General features: G+C 60.2%; 1 protein-coding gene and 1 long non-coding RNA gene across 8 annotated transcripts in view; one reads left to right on the top strand and one right to left on the bottom strand.

The window, feature by feature from the left end:
• The window catches only part of GSE1 (Gse1 coiled-coil protein), a 408,425-nt gene that overhangs the window by 105,710 nt on the left and 283,497 nt on the right, over positions 1–19,218 (bottom strand). Inside the window, exon 1 of one of the 7 annotated variants that reach the window (XM_070612430.1) lies at positions 4,066–5,092. The exons of 5 other annotated variants lie outside the window; for them this stretch is intronic. In XM_070612430.1, the coding sequence (XP_070468531.1) occupies positions 4,066–4,102 (37 nt within the window). In that variant the 5' untranslated portion in view covers positions 4,103–5,092. Of the gene's footprint in view, positions 1–4,065; positions 5,093–19,218 lie in introns of those variants that run through there. One more of the 7 variants, XM_070612434.1, reaches the window with a different exon arrangement.
• LOC139082241 (uncharacterized) lies at positions 4,005–5,237 on the top strand. Its single transcript, XR_011538043.1, has 3 exons — positions 4,005–4,068; positions 4,308–4,382; positions 5,103–5,237. It is a non-coding gene; the product is annotated as an uncharacterized lncRNA (long non-coding RNA).

Raw genomic sequence — 19,218 nt, 5'->3', positions numbered from 1 at the left:
AAAAGAAGTAGCCGCTGCTGTCTCTTCCATCTTATTATTTTTATTTTTGTTATTATTGGTCTGGCACTGAGCCAGACATGAAGGAAACACACAGCCTCTGTCTGCGTGGAGCTGGCAGCCCAGTGGAGTTCAGGGAAGGCGGTATCTGGGCGCCACACACACAGAAGGGAAGTTTGAGAAGCATTATTGAGTGACAGCCTGTCATCTCATTTGGAGGACGGCAGAGACACCACCCACCCACCCACTCGCTGTCCCAGCTCCCTTTGAAAATGCCCGTGTCGGGGCCGGGCCGGTGGCACAGCAGTTAAGTACACACATTCTGCTTTGGCGGCCCAGGGTTCGGATCCCGGGTGCGGACATGGGACTGCCTGGCAAGCCATGCTGGGGGAGGCATCCCACATATAAAGTAGAGGAAGATGGGCACGGATGTTAGCTCAGGGCCAGTCTTCCTCAGCAAAAAAGAGGAGGATTGGCAGTAGTTAGCTCAGGGCTAATCTTCCTAAAAAGAAAAAGTGCCCTTGCCTCCTCCTCCTGGCATACGAAGCACCTCTCTGCTGGATCCCAATCTCCCCGCCCAGTGAATGAGCATGGAGAGATCAGACACGACGTCCTGGGGGGAAGGGGCCTGGTCCAAAGACCAGACTTCAAATCCCGGCTCCACCACTAGGAAGCCCTGTGACTTTCTGCAAATAATTGCACCTGAAGAAGAACAATGATTACAGCCATCACTTGCTCATGTCCCAGGCACCATCCTCGGCGCCTTGCAAGGATTCACTCATTTAATCCCTTATACCACAAGTCGGCAAACTTTCCCTGTAAAGGGCCAGCTCATAAATATTTTAGGCTTAGCAGGCCTTGTTGCAGCTACTCAACTTTACTGTTGTAGCACAGGACGCTGCCACAGACAACACATTCGAGAATGGGTGTGGCTGTGTGCCAATAAAACTTTATTTACAAAACAGGCAGCGGCAGCGGGGCGGGGGGGGGGGGGCGTGGACGACAGGGCCCCTGTAATCTGCAGACAGCCCCTGCCTGACACTGATACCGAGGAGGATGCAATTACGGATCCCACCTCACAAACGGGAAAATTGAGGCCCAGAGAGCTCAAGCCACCAGCCCCAGGTCACACTTGGAAGAGCCAGAACTGGACTTCAAAGCTCGGCTGCCCAGCCCTGGTCCTGTGACCTGTCCAAGAGGAGGAGCGGCGCCCCACGCCAGCTGGAGTGAACGGCTCCCAGGGTCACGGCTGGGCAGGCAGGCTCTGGGCCCTCGCTCCCCGCGGTTACAGACATTACCAGGGTACCCGGCTTCGAGAACAGAACCAGGTGGCAGAGGCCAGAGAGCGCCTGGGCGCCCGGCCTCCGCAGGCTGGGCTCCGGCTCTCCTCTGAGGCCGCAGAGCCGCAGCACGCCAGGCTGGCCGTGCCCGGGCCCCTCCTCCCCGGGCAGCGCGGTGGGCAGCAGCAGGCAGCTTCAGGGCCCGGCTCCACCACTTCCAAGCCAGGCAAACCAACAACTCCCCCGAGCCTCACGTTCCTGTCTGTGAAACGGGCAGATGCCAGCCCAGAGAAAGCCGGTATTCCTTTTACTGTGACTTCCAGACGAGCTGACTGGCGCCCGGGACAGCAGCAGCACTTGACCACGGTTCTGCCCAGTTAAGCCTTGACACTATTACACCACAATTATAAGGTTCAAAACCCTAGCGGGGGGATTAAAAGAGAGAAAACTCTAGTGGGTCCAAACCTCGGTAGGCAGGCTGAGACTGACTCAGGCCCTGACCTCTCCTGATCTCCCCGGGGGGGGGGGGGGTCTGGACCTGCAGCTGTCACCCCTCTGCTGCTGAGGGCCTGGACTGATTCTCCTTAATTGCTCTGAGTTTTCAAGCCTGACACTTCCTCCTTTTCTCTCTGAGCCTCCCAGTGTAAATAGAAAAGCGGTCACCTGACGAATAAATATGAGCCAGCAGCCACCCAATGGCAGGTGGAGTGGCGTGTAGATTACAAACACCTGTGCTTTTTAGGACGCCCTGTACTTAAGAAGATTCATTCTTGCCACAAGCTTGCACAGAAAGTGTCTCCAAGGCAAAGTGCAGCCCTGGGGGGTGGCGCAGCCCAGGGGCGCGGGCTGCAGATACCAAGAAGGAAGATTTGTCCCTGCTCCCAGCAGCTCACAGTCCGGGGTGGGCGGGGGGGGGGGGCGGGGGGCGGGCTACAGGAGACACAGCAGCTGGGGCAGGAATCCTCAGCTACATGTGGGTTCAAAGGGCCCTGGTGCATTTCACCAGCACCAGCTCCCATCCCTCTCTCATCTTCCTATGAGGAGCCAGCTCTGGGACCCCAAGGACTCAGCCCTGTGTTACAACAGCCCTGTTGTAAACGGAGGTTTCTCGGTTCTAATTTTCAGATGAGATCTCTTAAGGGCGGTGCAGAGGGAGGGGAAGTGCCAGATTTGCATTTCAGATCAAGAGGGAACTGCAGACTACGAAAAACATTCTTCTTATACAAGTGGTGTGGACACCAAGCATGAAATGCAGACCTTGTCAGTTCCTGGGAAGGGCTGGGGACCTAAAACAGCCACAAAGAAACTCAAAAACAGTAAATGTACAGATTTCACACAGAAGTAAAAAGTCCTTCCTACTTTTTTTTTTTCCTACTCTCCTCCCCTTGCTGTCAACACCGCGTGAAACCCTTCGCCCTCGCTCAGGGCAGCCAGGGCTAGATCCAGCAGAGCTGGGTCCTGTCCAGACCCATCCCCCCCCCCCCCCAGCTCCTCCCAGGGACTCCAGGGCGCTATGGGAACCTCAGCCAAAGTGACAAGGGCTTGTGAACACAGAGAGAAAAACCAAAACCTAACACTGGGCCACGTGCACTTTTCCCAGCAAAACAGTTCAGAAAGCAACCACCACCAGCCTCTTTTGCAGAATTTTTAAAGCCCCAACATGAGCAGCTCAGGAAGTCGCCCTCTGCTCCCTACAGCACCCCAATGTCTCCCCACCCCCGGGGCCCTGGATGCCCCCACCTCCATAGGAACTGTGTGTCAACACACGGGGAAGATGAGCTCTCCAAGGAAGGGAAAATAAACACTGCTTGTTCCTAGAAAAAGCGGACACACGCAGACCTGCCTTCCTGACCTGCAGGTCACGTGGCCCGCGGGGCAGGCCTGATTACTTCCGACCCCAGGGGGCACTGGAGTGGGGGTGACGGCGCAGCAACGGGGAGAGCCCCAGGGATCACCAAGGCTCCAACTTCCCTGCTAGGAAGCCCTGGTTCGCCAGCTTCCCTTTAGCCTACATGTAATTATTTTTAAGGTTTCAAAGTCCAAATAAGGTGAACTCAAGAGGGGCTCCCCAAACCTCCTTCTGTCACCCCTCCCCTCCCCTTTGGGCTGCAAAAGCGACTTGCCCGAAACAGAAAGTTACAGGGCAGGCTGCTGTCGGCGCGCAGGAAGGCTAAGGAAACAGGAAGCCAGGCCAGCCCCGCTCTTAAGCTTCCCCAGGCCCCCTCCTCCGACCTCGGCGGGCACAAAACCTTCCAGGGAACCCCAGGCAGGAAGGGGGGCGGGGGGCAGGCGCGCCACGCTCGCGCAGAGACCGCGCAAGGGGCTGGCTGGAGAGAGGGCAAAGGAAGCCCCAGGACTGGGGGCGGGGGCATGGGGGGGCGCATGCTACCCGATCCCCGGGGCCTGCGGGAAAGTAACTTCACACCCAGAGCTTAATTCACCTTGGAGGGCTTGAGTGCGCGGGCCGCTCGCTGCGCCGCCGCCGCCGCCGCCGCGGAGCCGGCTCCGGGCAGACAAAAGGAGCGAGACGCGCAACCCCCGGCGGCGGCGGCGGCGCGGCGGGGGCGGCGGGCCGGGTGGGCGCTCCCGGCTGCACGTAGCGCACACACTGCCGGCCGGACCGCAGCGGGAGCAGCCGGGACCGCGCGCGCGCCCGCCCGCGGGAGGCTCGGCGGACCCACCGCTCCGACCCAAGCTGGGGTACCTGGGGGAGGGGGGCTCGGATGGGGTGGGGGTCCGGGGCGCGCCGGCGCCGCGCTGGACCCGGGGAGGCGTACAGCTCGCTTACCTGGTAAGTAATACAGAGGCGGCTTCAATCCGAACATGATTCAGATTAGAATTCCATAGTGGCCAGAGAGGGATGAAGAAGGAAAAAAATATTTAAACCCCAGCAATGAGACAAAAAGCGCCGTCCAAGCCACGGCGCTCAAAAAGGTCCAAAACAATAAAATAAAGGCAGAAGAGCGATCCCGAGAGCGACGGAAAAAAAAAAAGTCTTTTTTTTTTTCTTCTTCTTTTTTCCTCCCTAAGATGATCAAGAGGCTGTCTCTCCGGCCAGCGCCGGGGCAGTCTCGGCCACCTTGGCCCTGGCAGCTCCACAGTGAGGTAATTGACGACCAAGGACGGGCCGCAGCCTCCACGGCTGCCCGGTGTCTTCGCCGCGTGTGTATTTTCTGCCTTTTGGACTTGAGATGCAAATAAAAATAGGAGGGGGGCGCGCGGCGGAGGGAAGCGGGCGGGAGAGCAGAGAGGAGCGCGAGAGAAATAAAGGGGGGCGGTGAGGGTGATGAAATTGGGGGGTTAAGATCTTCAGGGATTACTCATTTGAAAGAAAAAAAAAGAGAGAGAGAGGCAGCCCCCAAGACGTGCGCGTAGCAATCTCTCCTCCATTCAGCCATTTGAATGTCAAGGGCGAGGGTCAGCGGACCTGTTTCCAACAGGGCTTCACGTTCAGAACCAGAAGGAAAAAGGAAGGAGGGGCGGGAGGGGGGTACCTCTTGTTGCCAAGGAGAAATCGGCTTTGTTTTCGTTTCCCCTTAGCTACTGGGTGAGGAGGGGCGGGGTGGGGGGGAGAGGAGGAGGGGGCGAGCGGGAGAGGGGAGAGGAGAAAATTAATACCCAAACAGCCAAGAAGTACCGAGGGGGAGATTTCTTCTCGTAAATAAGAGGCAGCGGCTGCACACACACAAGTCTCGGGCGGGAGAAAGCAGGCCGACGAGCCGGCTCCCCTCCCCCTCTCGCAGCCAACACCCCCCCCCCAACACACACACACCTTTTTTTTTTTTTTGGTTATCTCCCTGGCCCGGCGTCCCACCACTGACTCAGAGAGAAGGGGTGGGGGAAGGAGGAGAAAGAAGTCGCGAGGCTCGGCGCCCGGGCAGAAGGAGCACAGGAGGAGAGCGGGGAGGCGAGAGCGCACGGCGGTGGAGAGCCCCTCGATCAATTTTCATGCAAGAATCATTATCGGTAAATTGGAAAGCTGGCTGCCTGACAGCAGATTTGTCTCCCCTAATGAAAGCGAAAGGGTAGGGGCGCAGCGGCGGGCGGCTGCAGGCGGCGGCGGCGGCGGCTCCTTCCGTCTCTACGCGGCATCTTCCGAGAGCTCCATGCTTCGCAGGGCGATAATAATAGTTTCACTTGCGAGCTTCCCCCCGCGCGGCCGCCGAGCCGGGCGGCAGATCCATGCGGACCAGGATCCGGACGCAGAGAGCTGGGCTCCCCTCTCCGAACCCGGGGAGGGTGCTGCTGCTGGCAGCGGGGTGCTCCCCTCTGCCCCAAAGCGGGGGCCGTTTGCAAACAGCGGGCGGCTGCGGGAGCTGCCGGTCCCCCCTCCGGCTGCCCAACTCCGCGCTCTGGCGGCCCGCCCGCCCGTCCTCCCTCCCTCCCTCCCCACCCACGTCTGACAGCTGCGGGAGCCGGGAGTTCACTCGCCGCCGGGCCCGGGGAGGAAGATCCCCCAAACCGTGCCCCGGGGGCTCTGGCCCGCCTCGGGTGAAACCCACACGGCGCCGCGGAAACGCGCACACCGGCCGGCCCGGCTGAGCTCCTAAGGCGGCGGCTTCTTTCTCTCCCTTTTTTTTTTTCTTTCAGCCCTCACCCCACCCCTTAAAAATCCCTGTTGCAAGTGTAATCAAATGCTGATAGCGTCTCCCACACTCCGCCTGCACTGGTGCATTATCAGATCCGGGAAGGCATGCTTCCAGGCAAATAGACCTAATAAATGCTATTACTGGGATTCTGCGAGCCCCGGCCGCACCATAGTAACGTGAGCCCTGGCTAATTTGGTTTAAGAAAACGATCAACTGCACAGAGTGCGTGTGAGTGAGTGTGGAGCCTGTATCTCTCCGCCCCACGCCGCCTCTCTTTCACACCAGCTCAAGAAGGCCCCATGTGATAATTCCCCAAATCGAAGGGGAAAAAACCCTGCCGCCAAACCACATCCTGTGCGCTCATTGTCCAGCCCAGCGATTTTAAAGAGACAGGATCCATTTACCCACGCCCCCCCACACACTGAAACGCACGCCGCCAAGCCACCTCTTGATGTGACAATTTATTTTCAAGCCCTTTTACCTTCTGAAGGGCCCCCTAAGTGGCACAACCACCCGGAATTGCAACTTGGTGACACTAAGAGGTCACCTTTTGACCCCAGATACGAGCATCTTGGTTTGAGGAACAGACCTGAGCCGGCAGGTACGCGCGGCGGGGCAGCGCGGTCACGCCAGGCTGGGGTTCCTGCCAACGCTTTCCAGCCACTGCGTAAATCAGGGGTCCCCAGCGGCAGCCCCGGGGTCCCTGCTAAATGCGGCGGCTTCAGATGACAATTGAACTCCTGGAATATGACACTTCAGAGGAGAGCTCCGGAGGGCAAATTGGAGGAGGTGGGGGCACCCAGCGTGCCTTCTGACCCCTCCATGCCACTCTCCCCCGCCCTCCCGCCTGGAAAATCTTAAATGGGCTGGGCGGAGCGCTCGGAGCCAAGGGAGGGAGCTGCTCCTCCCCGCCGCCACCAACGGCTGGGGGGTGCGGCGCGCAGGCGGCCGCCTCCTCCGCCGGCTGGGCCGCCAGGGGGGTGCGACAAACATCTCCTAATCCGCCCAGCGCCCGCTGCGCCCCGCCTGGCGCCCCCTCCCCGCGGGCAGCCGAGCGCGCGCGGGCACTGGCGAGGGCGCCGGGGCTGCTGACCTGGAGGAAACGGGCCGCCCGGGGCCGCCAGCGCCCGCCGCCAGCATCTGGCCGCTCCGCCCCGCGCTGACCCCGGAGGTCGCGCCCGGCCCTCGGAGGCGGCGGCCCTTTGTTTCCGGGGCTGCGAGGCGGCGCGCTCTGCGCTCCCCGCACCTCCCCCTGCGCCTGCCGGCGGCCTTGCGAGGGAGACAAGGGTCCCGGCCTGGCGGGGTCGGGGTCCAGCACCTGCCTGACACCCCCTGGCCCGGCCTCTGCTTCAGCCCCGCTTTCGCCTCCTGCCCATTTATCACCCACTTATCACCCGCATACTTGATAATCTGCACCCCCTAGGGGGCCGGGCACCAGGGCGCGCAGCGGGGGCGGGGGAGCTCCTGCTCACCCCCCTAACCCCTCACAAGCTTGGAAAATCTCTGATCTTACTTGGGGAGAAAAATAAAACTATTGTTCAAAGACCCTAAACTATCAGTTTCTGTTGTCATCCCTTTATTGGTTTTTAATTCTCCGGGATTACACGAACAACAGTAGTAATTAATACTAAACCTTCCTCTACTGTATATGCTAATGGCAGGAGCCATAAAAATTAATTTGCAAACATGTCATTACACAATAGCGGTACAGGCAATAAACCTGTAATTATGGGCCAATCACAGGCCGGGTACAGAGGGACGCTCCCCCCCAATCTGCTGGGTGCCCCCCTTCCCTTGCTAAAGTGGGGAAGATGGTGCCAGAAAGGAGCTCGCCTTCCGGGAGCCACCTGTGGCGGATGCACCCAGCTCCAGGAGGATGGCAAAGGGGGTCTCTAGCCTGGCTTCCACGCAAGACCTCCTGGACACAGTTACTCCAGGGCCAACCAAGGCTGAAATGAGGGTGGAGGGGCAGCCAGAGCCTTGGAGAGCTCCCTGGGCCTGGCTGGTGGGTGAGCCTTAAGAGGAGTGGAGGCACAGAGAAGAGGAGACCCCACGCTGGTGCGCCAGCCCGGCCTGTCTTCCTTTGCTGCCCTGTCAAAGGCAGACATCTCCCCCCAGAACGTGTGTGAGGGCCTGCATGGAACTGTCTCCAAATGCACAGGCCAAGCCGTAACTGCCTTTGGGCACGCCCTTGGGAACGGGGTGAGCTGTAAGATTCCCGTGATAGCTAGGCCTCCTTTGGCCCTGGATCTGGGCGGCCCAGAGTCGGTTAGTGACATTTCCTGGTGACAGGGACGTCTGCAAGGGAGGAAAATATGAGATCCGCTAGGGGAGGATGGCGGCACCGCAGCTCCCGACCTGATGCCAAAACATCTGAAAAATACACGGCACCAGCCCCAGGCCCAGCAGCCTGCAGCCCGGGCTGCCTCTGCGCTGAATGGCGCGGTTGTCTGCCATAATGTGGCTGGACCCAGAGCTGGAAGGGGTTCCCCTTTCCCACTGGCCCTTGTGGCTTGGCTCCAGTTTCTGGAACCCATCACTACGGCCATTCATTCCCACTGGAGCCACCCAGCGGAGGGTGCCTATGGCCCGGTTGGGGGTGGGAGGGGCCGCCAGCCTGGGCCGCACCTGGACCAGCTGCCCGGTGCCCAGGTGAGGACAGCAGTCTTGTGATTTCGCCTCCGCCGGCTCCTGTGCAAGGACGAATGTCTCTCTCCACCCCCTCCGCTCTCTCAGAGCCGGGGCCTGGCAACACCCTCTCCTCCCTCTCTCGCTGCTCATCTCTGGGGAGGAGTCCTGCATTTATAGGAAAAAGACAGCAAAGCTCCCTGAGACCCTCCCCACATGGCAGGCCATCCCAGGGGCAGAGGGAGGCTCAGGGCAGCTTCGTCTCTCGGTGGGGAACCGGCTGGGGGCTGGCTGCTTCCCCAGAGGCGCTGTGGAGCCCACCAGACCCCACCCTGAAGATGCAGGGGGACCCCCTCCCCAGCCACTCCTTCAAAATGGAGGGGCCCCCGACTCCCTCTAGCGGGACTGCCATAGCCACAGCATGGAGACAGCCCAGACAGCCAAGAGCATCAGCTGAATGCAGTAAAAATAGCCTCCCAGCACGTGCCGAGAACACCGAGGCTGCAGACAGGGTCTGGAGAACGTGGTGGTGGGCGCCGGGCGGCCCCGAGCCGCAGGGGTCCCTGCCTCGGTACGCCCATTGGTGCCCTGGTGGCTGCCGAGGCCAGGCCTCGACCTCGCCTTCTGGAGAGCGGACCTGCTTCCCAAGGATTCCACGAAAGGCAGGAGAAGGGAGGCCGCCTGGCTAAGCCAAAAGGCTCCTTTTGGTTGGCCCCCTTCCTTTCCCTCTTTAGGATAATCATGCCAGCTGATGTTTCCTGAGCCCTCAGTCTGTGCCAGCTGCTGTTCTAAGCACTTCTCATTGGATCCTCATGACAACCCTGTTCAAGGTCGCCATCAGGAGTTCCACTTTCTAGATGAGGCACAGAGAGGTCAAGCACCTTGCCCTAGGACACACAGCCAGAAAGTGGCAAAGCTGAGGTTTGAACATGAGCTCGTTCCAGAGTCAATATTCGTAACCATCAGCTTGGAGTCGGGCAGACCAGAGTTCAGATTCCAGCTGGGCCCCCACCCGCTGTGTGCCCTCAGGCAGTGATGTCACCATCCGGAGCCTCAATTTCCTCACCTGAAAAATGGGACGAAATCACCCCTGCGTTCCAGGAAGACGCGGATGTGTCGCCACTCCAGTGCCTGGCACGGAGGAAGGACTCCATGAATAGAGCTGTAATTATGCCTTGTTTTGGATAATAGAGATAATAGCTATGAGAGCGGCTAGCACAGACGGGGCACACCCGGGCCCCGTGCTACGTGCTTCACCTTCTCTGGAACTTGTCCCCACCCCCACGAGGCCGACCTACAGTGACCATCACCTCGTTTCGTACATGAGGACATGAGGACGCGGAGGCTCCAAGAAGGGAAGTCACTCACCCAAGGGCACACGGGCCGTGGACACACCCGCTTTCTCCCTCCTTCGGGCTCCAGTCCTTAGGTGACTGGGACAAGTGGGAATGCTGTCTCAAGATAAGCCAGCCCGAGGTCGGAAGAGAGACAGGGAACCTCTGTCAGGTCACACCTCGGGGTGACGTCTGTGGCCACAGGTTTTGTTCCCACCTTTGCCTGCTGTGTTGATTTCTGCTTGCCTCTTCCCCAGGGGCTCCCACCCGGGGTGTGCTGTCCCGTCTTGGGGGGTCTAAACCAGGCCTCCTGGGGCCTCCTCCACCTGCCCCCGTGCAGTGGGTTGAAGGGTGGCCTGCCCACATCCATGTCCACCTGGAACCTGTGAATTTGACCTTATTTGGAAAAGGACTCTGTGCAGACGTAATTAAGTTAAGGGTCTTGAGATGAGAGCATCCTAAATTATTGGGGTGAGCCCTTCACCCAATGAAAAGGATCCTTATAAAAAGAGACAGACAGACAGACAGAAGAGGAGGCACACAGGGAGAGGCCATGTGCAGACAGAGGCAGAGGGTGGAGCAATGTGCCCACAAACCCGGATCTTGGGGAGCCCGCCGGAGCTGGAGGGGCAGGAGGGACCCTCCCCAGAGCCTTCAGAGGGAGCAGACCCTGCGACACCTTGACTCCAGACTTCCGGCCTCCGGAACGGGGAGGGAATAAATTTCCGACCCAGTTGGTGGTCATTTGTTACAGCAGCCCCGGGAACCCCATACCTCCTGTCACTTCTGTAAAAATGGAATGCCCTCCGTCCTGCCAGCCGAGGGAGGCCCTGGGCAGCTTCCAAGGCTGGACGCCACAGCCGCGGGCCAGCTGGGTCAGCCTCTCCTTCAGGCTTGTCACGAGGGCTTGGATTAAGACGAAGTGTCCAGGGCCCCCAGACAGGTGTGTGTTGGGACCACCTGTCTGCTCCAGGAAGCTGAAGTCAACACCCACCCCCCCGCCCCGAATGAGGGGCTTTCCGGTGACCTGCCCACCCTCTCGTCTCCCCCCTGGTGACCCACATTTGCTGGCTGGCGTTTGGGCAGTCGCCTGAGCTGCAGGAGATGACCAGGTATAGCCATCTGCCCAGAGAATGGCCGGCCGGCCATCTTTGCCGGATCAACCCCTGAACCAGGGCCCTGCTGGCCTTCCGTGTCCCGGCAGGCCCCACGAGGCCCGGGGCAACAAAAAAAACAACCAGAAGGCCTGGTGGCCAGCTTTTCACCAGACCTGTTTCCCTTTCCTCTGGGCTCAAACCCACACTCCAGGTCGCAGCCTCCCAGGCAGATGCGAGGCCAGATGACCAGGCTCTAGCCAGGGAACGTGGTGCAAGTAATAGCATGCTGCTTCCAGGCCCGGCCCAGAACAACCTCCTGTACCTGGGCCAGCCCACCACCGACGTCGGCTCCCAGGATAACCCTGAATCAGCGTGCTGAAGATGCAGCACGTCCATCCACCCCTAGATGTTGAGGGCAGAGGCCCCGCCCTGGCCCCCCACCTGTTGTAGATGTGGGCACGTGACTGAGAAACAAACATCTACTGAGTAACATCTCCTGTGAGTGTAACTTGCAGCGTGACGAGCGGCTGAGAGACCAGGGCCTCCTTGTCACAGCAGCTAGTGTTAGTTTCACACACACACCAACCCCGTTCCCTTTTCAGATGTTTACTTAACGGCCAGCCCTGCAACAGAGGCTGTGAGTACATTATCTTATTTCATCCTCACGACAAAAATAATCTATCGTTATCCTCATTTTTCAGACGAGCAGACTGAGGTCCAGAGAAGTTAAGTGACTTGCCTAAAGTCACACAGCCAGTAGGAGGAAAAAGCTCAGACTTGAACCCAGACTGTGCGTTTTAAACTGCCCACTATGGTGCCCCCCTCACTCCCTCCAGTGGGAGCTGGCAAAGAGGCTTTAGCCCAGAAACGCTTTTTAACGAAAAGCAAAACGAACGAAAAGCCCCAGGAAGGGCAGGAACGCCGGCTGGTGCAGTCTGCACGCAGATCTGTGCATGTGGCCTCCAGCGTCGGCCGGCCGCTGGAACGGGCTGCTGGCGAGCTTGGGGTTTGGGAACACTTTTAAAGAATGGTTTTATAAGACGTCAGCAGTGACGTGGCCTGAGCGCTCCCTTCTCGGGGTTGCACGGATCCCAGAGAAGTCAGACAGAGACTGCATTGGGTCTGCTGGGGCCACACAGCTCACCCCTGAAAAGGGGCCCTCCGCCTGTCGCTGTGCCTCCCGGAACGTGGCGGGCCACTTCTGCAGGCCGTCCTCGCCCAACCTCACACAGCCCTGGCCGGCAGCGTCCTGCTTTGTGCAGAGGCAACAGAGGCCTGGCAAACGGCCGTCCAGGCGCACCGAGCAAGGTCTCCCGGGGGAGGGAAGATACCGGCGAGCCCGCCTCCCGCCATCCCGGGCAGGCTGCGCGGCAGCGTCTGTGGACACGGCGACAGCCCCGGGCGGCCTGTCTCCTTTGGTCCTGCCCGGCTGCCTGGGGGCAAGCCGACAAGGCTTTCTTCTCCCCACCAGCCACCGGCACGCACACCGGGGACCCCGCCAAAGCCTGTTCAAGAGACGGAGGCCTTTGTGCCCTCCCCGCTGCCCGCCGCTGGTGTCTGCTGGGGAAGAAGTCACCGCGGGACGTGACTGCCCATTGGTGGATGACACACAGATCTCCCTGTCCACCCCAGGCCTACCGGCTACAGGTCTGTGTAGCCCTCTGGCCGACAAGATATTCTTTTTCACAGGTGGCTTCCTGCCTGCGTCCCCTCCCGCCGGGAGTGACAGAATGGGACCGGGGGGCCCAGGGCCCCTTCCCACCCTTCTCTGCCTTCCCCCTGCACAGACGGCCCTGGTCAGCTGCCCGCCTCCTTCCCCTCTCTCTTCCTTGCCCACCCCCTCTCTGTGCCCCCCCAGGGCCCGAGCTGTCCTTTATTGATCCTCCACTGGGTCCTGCCCGCACTGCTGGGACTCCTGACGTGTCCCCAGCACGAGATCTCCTCCCTGTCCGAGAGCTCCTCTGTCGGGGCGTTGACGAAGCGTGGATGTCCATCTCAGCATGACTGACGCTGGGGCCGGATCGCTCTCCGCGGTGGGGCTGCCCTGTGCCCTGCAGGATGCCAGGCAGCATCCCCGGCCTCGACTCGACTCGCTAAGTGCCAGGAGCACCCCCAGCTGTGACAACGACAATGCCTCCAGACATTGGGAGGACGGACAAAAACGCCCCTACTGAGAGCCCGCGATGTAGCAACAGGATTCAGCCAGTGTGCGGAGTGAACTGAGTTTTAGCCCCAGTTCTACTGTTGGCCTTGGGCAAACCACTGCCCCCTCTTGGCCCCAATTTTACCATATAAAAAATTAGAGGGCCTGAATGGGCTGCTGTGGTCTTCCAGCTGGGTCTGCCTCTCCCATGCTGCTGAGCACCAATGGTTCCCAAGTGGGGATGAGCTTATGACTCAGGAAACAGGATGGGAAAGGCAGGAACCCAGTAATGCTGCAGTGCTCATACCAAAGAAACGGGGAGGGGCCGACAGATTAGGTGGGCAACCCTGGTGCCCTGGGCCGCTCAGTGTCTCTCCCTTTTCTCCACAGTCCTCTCTCTCTCCAACCTGAACAAAACATGCTCTGAAAAAAATAGTGTCTGCAATCAGCCATTTACACTCTAGTATGATTTAGCCCCACCTCTACTATCTTCATAGAACGAGACAGTGGCCCTGGTTGGCGCCCTCTCAGGGCTAACAGGAAAGCTGTAGGATGTATCTGGGAAAGGCAGGACAAAAGAGCTGCTCTGCCCACTTGGGCTAAAACGGTGGTTTCGGTTTCACAACATCACGTGATGAGGTGAACTTCCGGGTGCCCCGTGTTATAGTCCGTTTCAACAGCTGCCACGGGGGAGGGAAGAGCATCAGTCAAGAGCTGGGGTTGGGAGGAGTCAGGTGGCTCAGATGAATTCTGATCAAGAGGCGGGTCCAGCAGGGCCACCCACAAACCGGGTGCCGAGTGGCCAGGTCGCCTGGGCTCCATGACCATCATCTCCTGATGACACCTGGCAAACACCAGCTTGTGTGCAGCTGGATGGAGCACCAAGGCCGGCGACCACAGTCCTGACCCGTGTGTTCCAAAGACCGGGTTTCCGGTTGTTTGTAGGGGTGGATTAACCCAGGACGAGCTCCGTTTGGGCTTTTAACTGGGAGGCACGATGACTACTCTTGGTGGGGGGAGCATACACCTGTTTCGTCCCGTGGAGTGGGAGGCACACGGGCTTGGAGGAGGACGCAGGGTCCCAGCACAGCTCCGCCCACATCGCAGGGGCAGCGTGGCTGTGGCCCGCTGTGGCCTTCCGTCTCTTCCTCGGTAGGTCGCTGGGACTAAATGGTCCCTCAGGCCTCCCAGCTCCGCGAGCCCGTGATTAATAAAACTCAGACACGCCATCTGCTCACTCTGACATTTAAGAAACAGAACAGGTTTCCAAAGAGAGAGCTGCCCGGTGCAGCTCGCGTCTCCTCCTTCGCCTGCCGATGGAGTGTGGGTTCACACCCTCCCCACAGCCCAGCCCCGACTTGAAAAATCTCGACGTGTGCACACACAATCACACGCAGCGCTGTCCCCCCTCCGCCCCAAAGGTCAAAAATGACGGAGCTGGCCGATGCCTAGTAACACTCGAAACGAGTGGGCCTTGCACCTTGGCACCCTTTACAATGTCTTCTCTGGCCGGAGGGCGAGGCCTGCTTCTTGATGACATGTCCCAAACTTCACAAGCAGTAGGCTCTGACTCATCTTCCCCAGTGTTCAGCTCCTCCTCAGCGCCGGGGAGCGAGAATCGCTGCCCACATTATAGACGGGGGGACGGAGCTCGAGAAGCGAAGGGTCAGCCCCAGGTCACACAGAAGACAGGCAGGGAGGCAGGGGTGTCACCCTCGGCAGCGTACATGTGTCGAACGTTCTGTGCCATGCAGGGCGAGTCCCCAGTCCCCACAGCACTGCTCGTCCACATGACCCCACAGATGGCCCTTCACCGTCCCAGGCGGCCTCCTGTCCAACACCAGGGGCTAAAGAAACGGGGTCTCAGGCCCACTCTGCTGCCGGGCACAGAACACGGACCCTCTGCCACACCAGTGACCCCGCTGTGTCCACCAAGGGGCCTACAATTGCGGGCACCTGAGGCCAGGCCAAGAGGCGGCAGGTGGGGACACATCCTGGGCCAGGGGGCACCCAGCCAAATCCCGGAAGTGGTTCTAACTTTGTCCAAGAGCCGAGCCCGGGTGGTGGGGGCGTGGTCAGACTGTGTGACACCCGTGTGGCAGCCAGGTGTCTGCACGGGTCTACTCAGTGGCTTCCTCCAACGGCCCAGGTTCTGCCTCCAGCTGGGCCCCACAGGGGAAGCCCCCGGGAAGGCCCTGGCTCAGGGTCTGGCTGTCCATGTGGGCCGAATCTCGGGGACCCCCTCAAGCTGCCCTCTCCTGGGCCCCTGGGCTCAGCTGATTTCCAGATCCTTTCTCGGCGGCTCTGTCCCGGACACGACGCTGGCCTGGCTGCCTGCTCCCGCCCTGACCACTCTGGACACAGGGCCTGCTGCTCCTGTGGCTCTGCCTGCCGAGCGTGGCCGTCCCCCTCCCACACTGTCCCCTGGCACCCCCTGCTTGGAGAGGTGGCCTGGACATCCTGGTTCTCATGATGGCCCGTAAAATCAGCCCCAAAAGCTGGATAAAAATATCCCCCCAGCTTCTTAAAAGCATCAAAGAGCTGACGAGTCTATAAAGAATCACTGGGCCAAAAGGGACCGGGGAACTGGACCCCAGAGCTGACCTGGCACAGAGGCCACACTGGACCCGATGGCATCTACGGATCCCATGAAATTTGAACTTCCATTTTTATGGCCTTGAAGGTCAAGGGGGACAGATAGCAAAGCCTGGGGCCTCTGTGCCAGTTGGGGGCTCAGAGGAGACCCTCTCCCGGGGATAACCCCAGAGAACTACCGGCAAAGGGTGACAGTGAGGGGAAGGTGGTCAGCCTCAGACGGAAGCAGTGGGTGGCGCCACCCTTGGAATAGTGAGTCCTTGACCGGATGAAGGCGATTCCAGGCACCTACCAGAAGGACAAGTTCTCCTGAAGGATGGCACTTGCCTTCAGTCTTGGAAGGGCGCCCTCACGGTGTTGCGTCAATTATCACGGCCAGCGCACGGCTGGAGACAACCAGGCCTGGCGGAAATCACGCTGCCTGGTGGAGAGTCAGCAGTGACAACAGCTGCCATAAGCAGACCCACGCTGACGCCAGAGGCGGGCACATGGATGCCGCTGCAGCTGCCAGTTCCAAGAAAGAGATGAAGGCCGAGTCTGAGACATCTGCAGGGAAGGGGAGACCAAGAGAAGCGCACGGTCCCCCCGCTCAGCAGACTGCCGTCTCCACCCCCGGGCAGGGACTCTGCGGGATCACCACCCCGTGCCCCAGAACCACGCTGGCCCATGGTGGGAGCTCAGCGGATGTTTGCAAACTGACTAAACGAACGTGCTGGACTCCGGACCTTGGGTGAGGTGCCCTGCAGCCGTCAGCCACTCCAGGTGAGCCTGGGGAGTCACCGGTCAGACAGGCGAGAGGAGGTGATTCACCCCAAATCTCCCTTCCCCGTGACATTTCCCTGTGCGAAGGCGGGCGCTAACGAAAAACCAAACCCAGCCACAGCACGGCCTCCGCCGGGGAAGAAAACAGCCCAGAGGTGTAATGTCTGCTGCAAAGAGCTGAATCCTTCAGGCCAAAACAAGCAGCCCCCGACCGCGATAATTCCGAGTTATCCGTTCTTTATTACGATTCGTGGCCTTGGCTTCAGAGCATCTCCTGGGAGTTCTTTCTGTGGGGGCAATTTCGGTGCCTGCAATTAGCTGAACAGGCGTCTTTTGTCCCCGCTGAAGCACTCGTCTGCAGGTGTAATTAGGTTCCCTCACCCTGAAATCTGCCGAGCGCCGCCCGCCTTGACTGCGGGCACCCACAATTAAGCGCTCACGGGCACGCGGCCGGAGCCAGCCAACACGCGCACACGGCTAACAGCCGGGGCACCGGGCGGCCTCCCCGAAATAGACGCAGTGTTGGAGAAATCCAGCCTTTCTGCATTTGTTGTTCAAACGGCTCTGTCCAGCTGGGAATAATGAGAAAAGACAAACACGCCAATTAGGCGAGGTCCATACGTAAATAAACCACACAGCTCCTTAATTAAGCCACTTACAGGAGTGGGCACGGCCGGGAGGAGAAGGGGGAAGGAGAGGTGGGGGCACCCGGCCGTGAGGAGCGCCGATCCCGGATCGGCCATGGTGGCGGAGCCAGGTGGGGGGCCACGGTCCATCAGTGTGGGGCGTGGGCCGCTTCAGCCAGGGGACTCCGTGGCTACGGGGGCAGCCGGGGGCTGCAGGAGGACGAGTGGGGATGGGCGGGGGTCTCCAGACGTCCCCCCAGGGTGATCGGGAGGTTGGTTAGGGGAGGAAGTGAAGGTGGCTTCAGCCTGCGTCCTGGACGGTGCCATGGGACCGAGCCTGCCTCCTTTGTCCTTCTCCAGGAGCCGGCTCGGCCCGGCACATGACCTCTTCCTTGCAAACAGCCACATCTGCTCGCTCCCCTTCTCCTCCTACCCCCGGGGCCTCAGAAGGGTGGGAAGTCCAAAATCAAGTCACGGGCCAGCTCCCAAAGCCGGCGCCCTCCATGGAGACCCAGGCCCTCGCCGAGCCTCTCCAGCTGCAAACCAGGCTATGGGGACCCAGATAAAGGACACACGTGGCCAGGGACGAGGCCGGTGTATGCCAGGAGGTAAACGGCCGTCAGGGACCATGGGTAATTCTGCATCTCTGCCCCCCCCCCCCCCCACTCCACACACTGTCTAACCTCGCCACCACGCTGCTGTATTGTTCCCGAACAATAAAACCCAGCAGATTACAGCGGCTGCAATCAGGCGCAGGAGCCAAGCCCGCCACTGCCCCAGCAGAGCCACGGAAAGCGCTCCGTCCGCTGCAGGGCTGAGCAGGCCCTGCTGGAAAGCAAAGGGCAGAAGCAATATTTAGATAATTAAAAACCTACTACTGACGGGCCAGCCAGGTGACCACAGGTGGCTTCAGGGTGGACCAGCAACAGCTCAGAAAGGTCAGCAAGCCTTCTCTCCTGCCCTGCCGGCTACAGCTGAGGGAGAGGAGAGGCCTGGGAGGCAGGCAGGTGACCACTGGGAAATTCTCCCCAGAGAGGAATCCAGCTCCAGCCTGGGATTCTGGCTCCCTGGTCCCCAGAAGACCTGACCCAACCCCCACGGCTCTGTGTCACGTCTACTCCAGCCACACCTGCCTCACCAGGCCTCTTCCTGCCTCAGGGCCTTTGCACTGGCTGTCCCCGCAACTCTCTTCCCCAGTATCTACACAGCTCCCTCCATTTGGGTCTGTGTTCAAACATCACCTCCTCAGGAAGGCCCACCTGGACTATTCCATCAAAAGCAGCTTCACATAGCCCTCGCCTGTCACCCAATCTCTGGCTCTATTATGGGGGTTCTGTAGCACTGAATCTCTGGATTTTCACCTGGCATTTTCTTGTCTCATTTGTCTTTCTCTAATGGGGCTCCATCGGGTTTCTCACCACCAGGTCAGTGGTGCCCAGCAGGGTGGCAGGTGGCTCCGGAAGCTTCCCAGGAGTAGGGGGTCCCTGCTCCATGGGAGCAGGGGTTGGAAGGCATCGCTGGCCATAGCCGTGCCCCAGCTTTCAGGCCCCGGGCAGCACGGGTGGCCACAGGTCGGCTGGCCGGGCAGCCTTGTCTCCTCACAGCCTGTGGATTTTTAAAGCTTGACTTGGCACCGGCCTCGCTCCCCATCTGCCCTCCTCCTGCCCCTCCTCCCAGCAGATGCCCCTGAAAATCAAAATCAAGGTGGCTCCTCTTACAGCGGCCAAATCTGGCTCATCTGCCTTCACGGGGACACTGGTGGCGGGAGCACTGCCGCGGGTACGGGCCCTGGGTCTTCCGATGAGCTCTGCCTGGAGCTGCTGGCGGAGCCGCTGACCAGCAGGCGCGGCTTCCATCCCCTCCTCCATCCCCACCTCTGCGTCACGGGCCCTTCACGGGCCCTTCCCGGGCAGGGGACGGGCGAAGGCCCGGGCCGCCCCCCCTGTAGGGATGTGGCCCGTTGGCCGGAGGGCAACAGATGCTTCAGGCCTCCCCCATCAGTCTCCCCTTCTCCAACCTCCCAGGGCATGTGCCCCACGCACGGCACGGTCCGTCCCTCACCGGCCCCGCCATGTGGCTCAAGTTCCTGAGTTGCAACCAATGCACGGTCCTGACAGTGGCCGTCCCTCTGCCTGCTCGGGGGCCAAGACCGCCCTGCTGCTTCTCC

The sequence above is a fragment of the Equus przewalskii genome, chromosome 3 (genome assembly GCF_037783145.1).
Source record: "Equus przewalskii isolate Varuska chromosome 3, EquPr2, whole genome shotgun sequence".
In the NCBI taxonomy this organism is placed as follows: Eukaryota; Metazoa; Chordata; class Mammalia; order Perissodactyla; family Equidae; genus Equus; species Equus przewalskii.
Note: the sequence above shows the minus strand (reverse complement) of the source record. Positions and strands in the feature narration are given on the sequence as shown.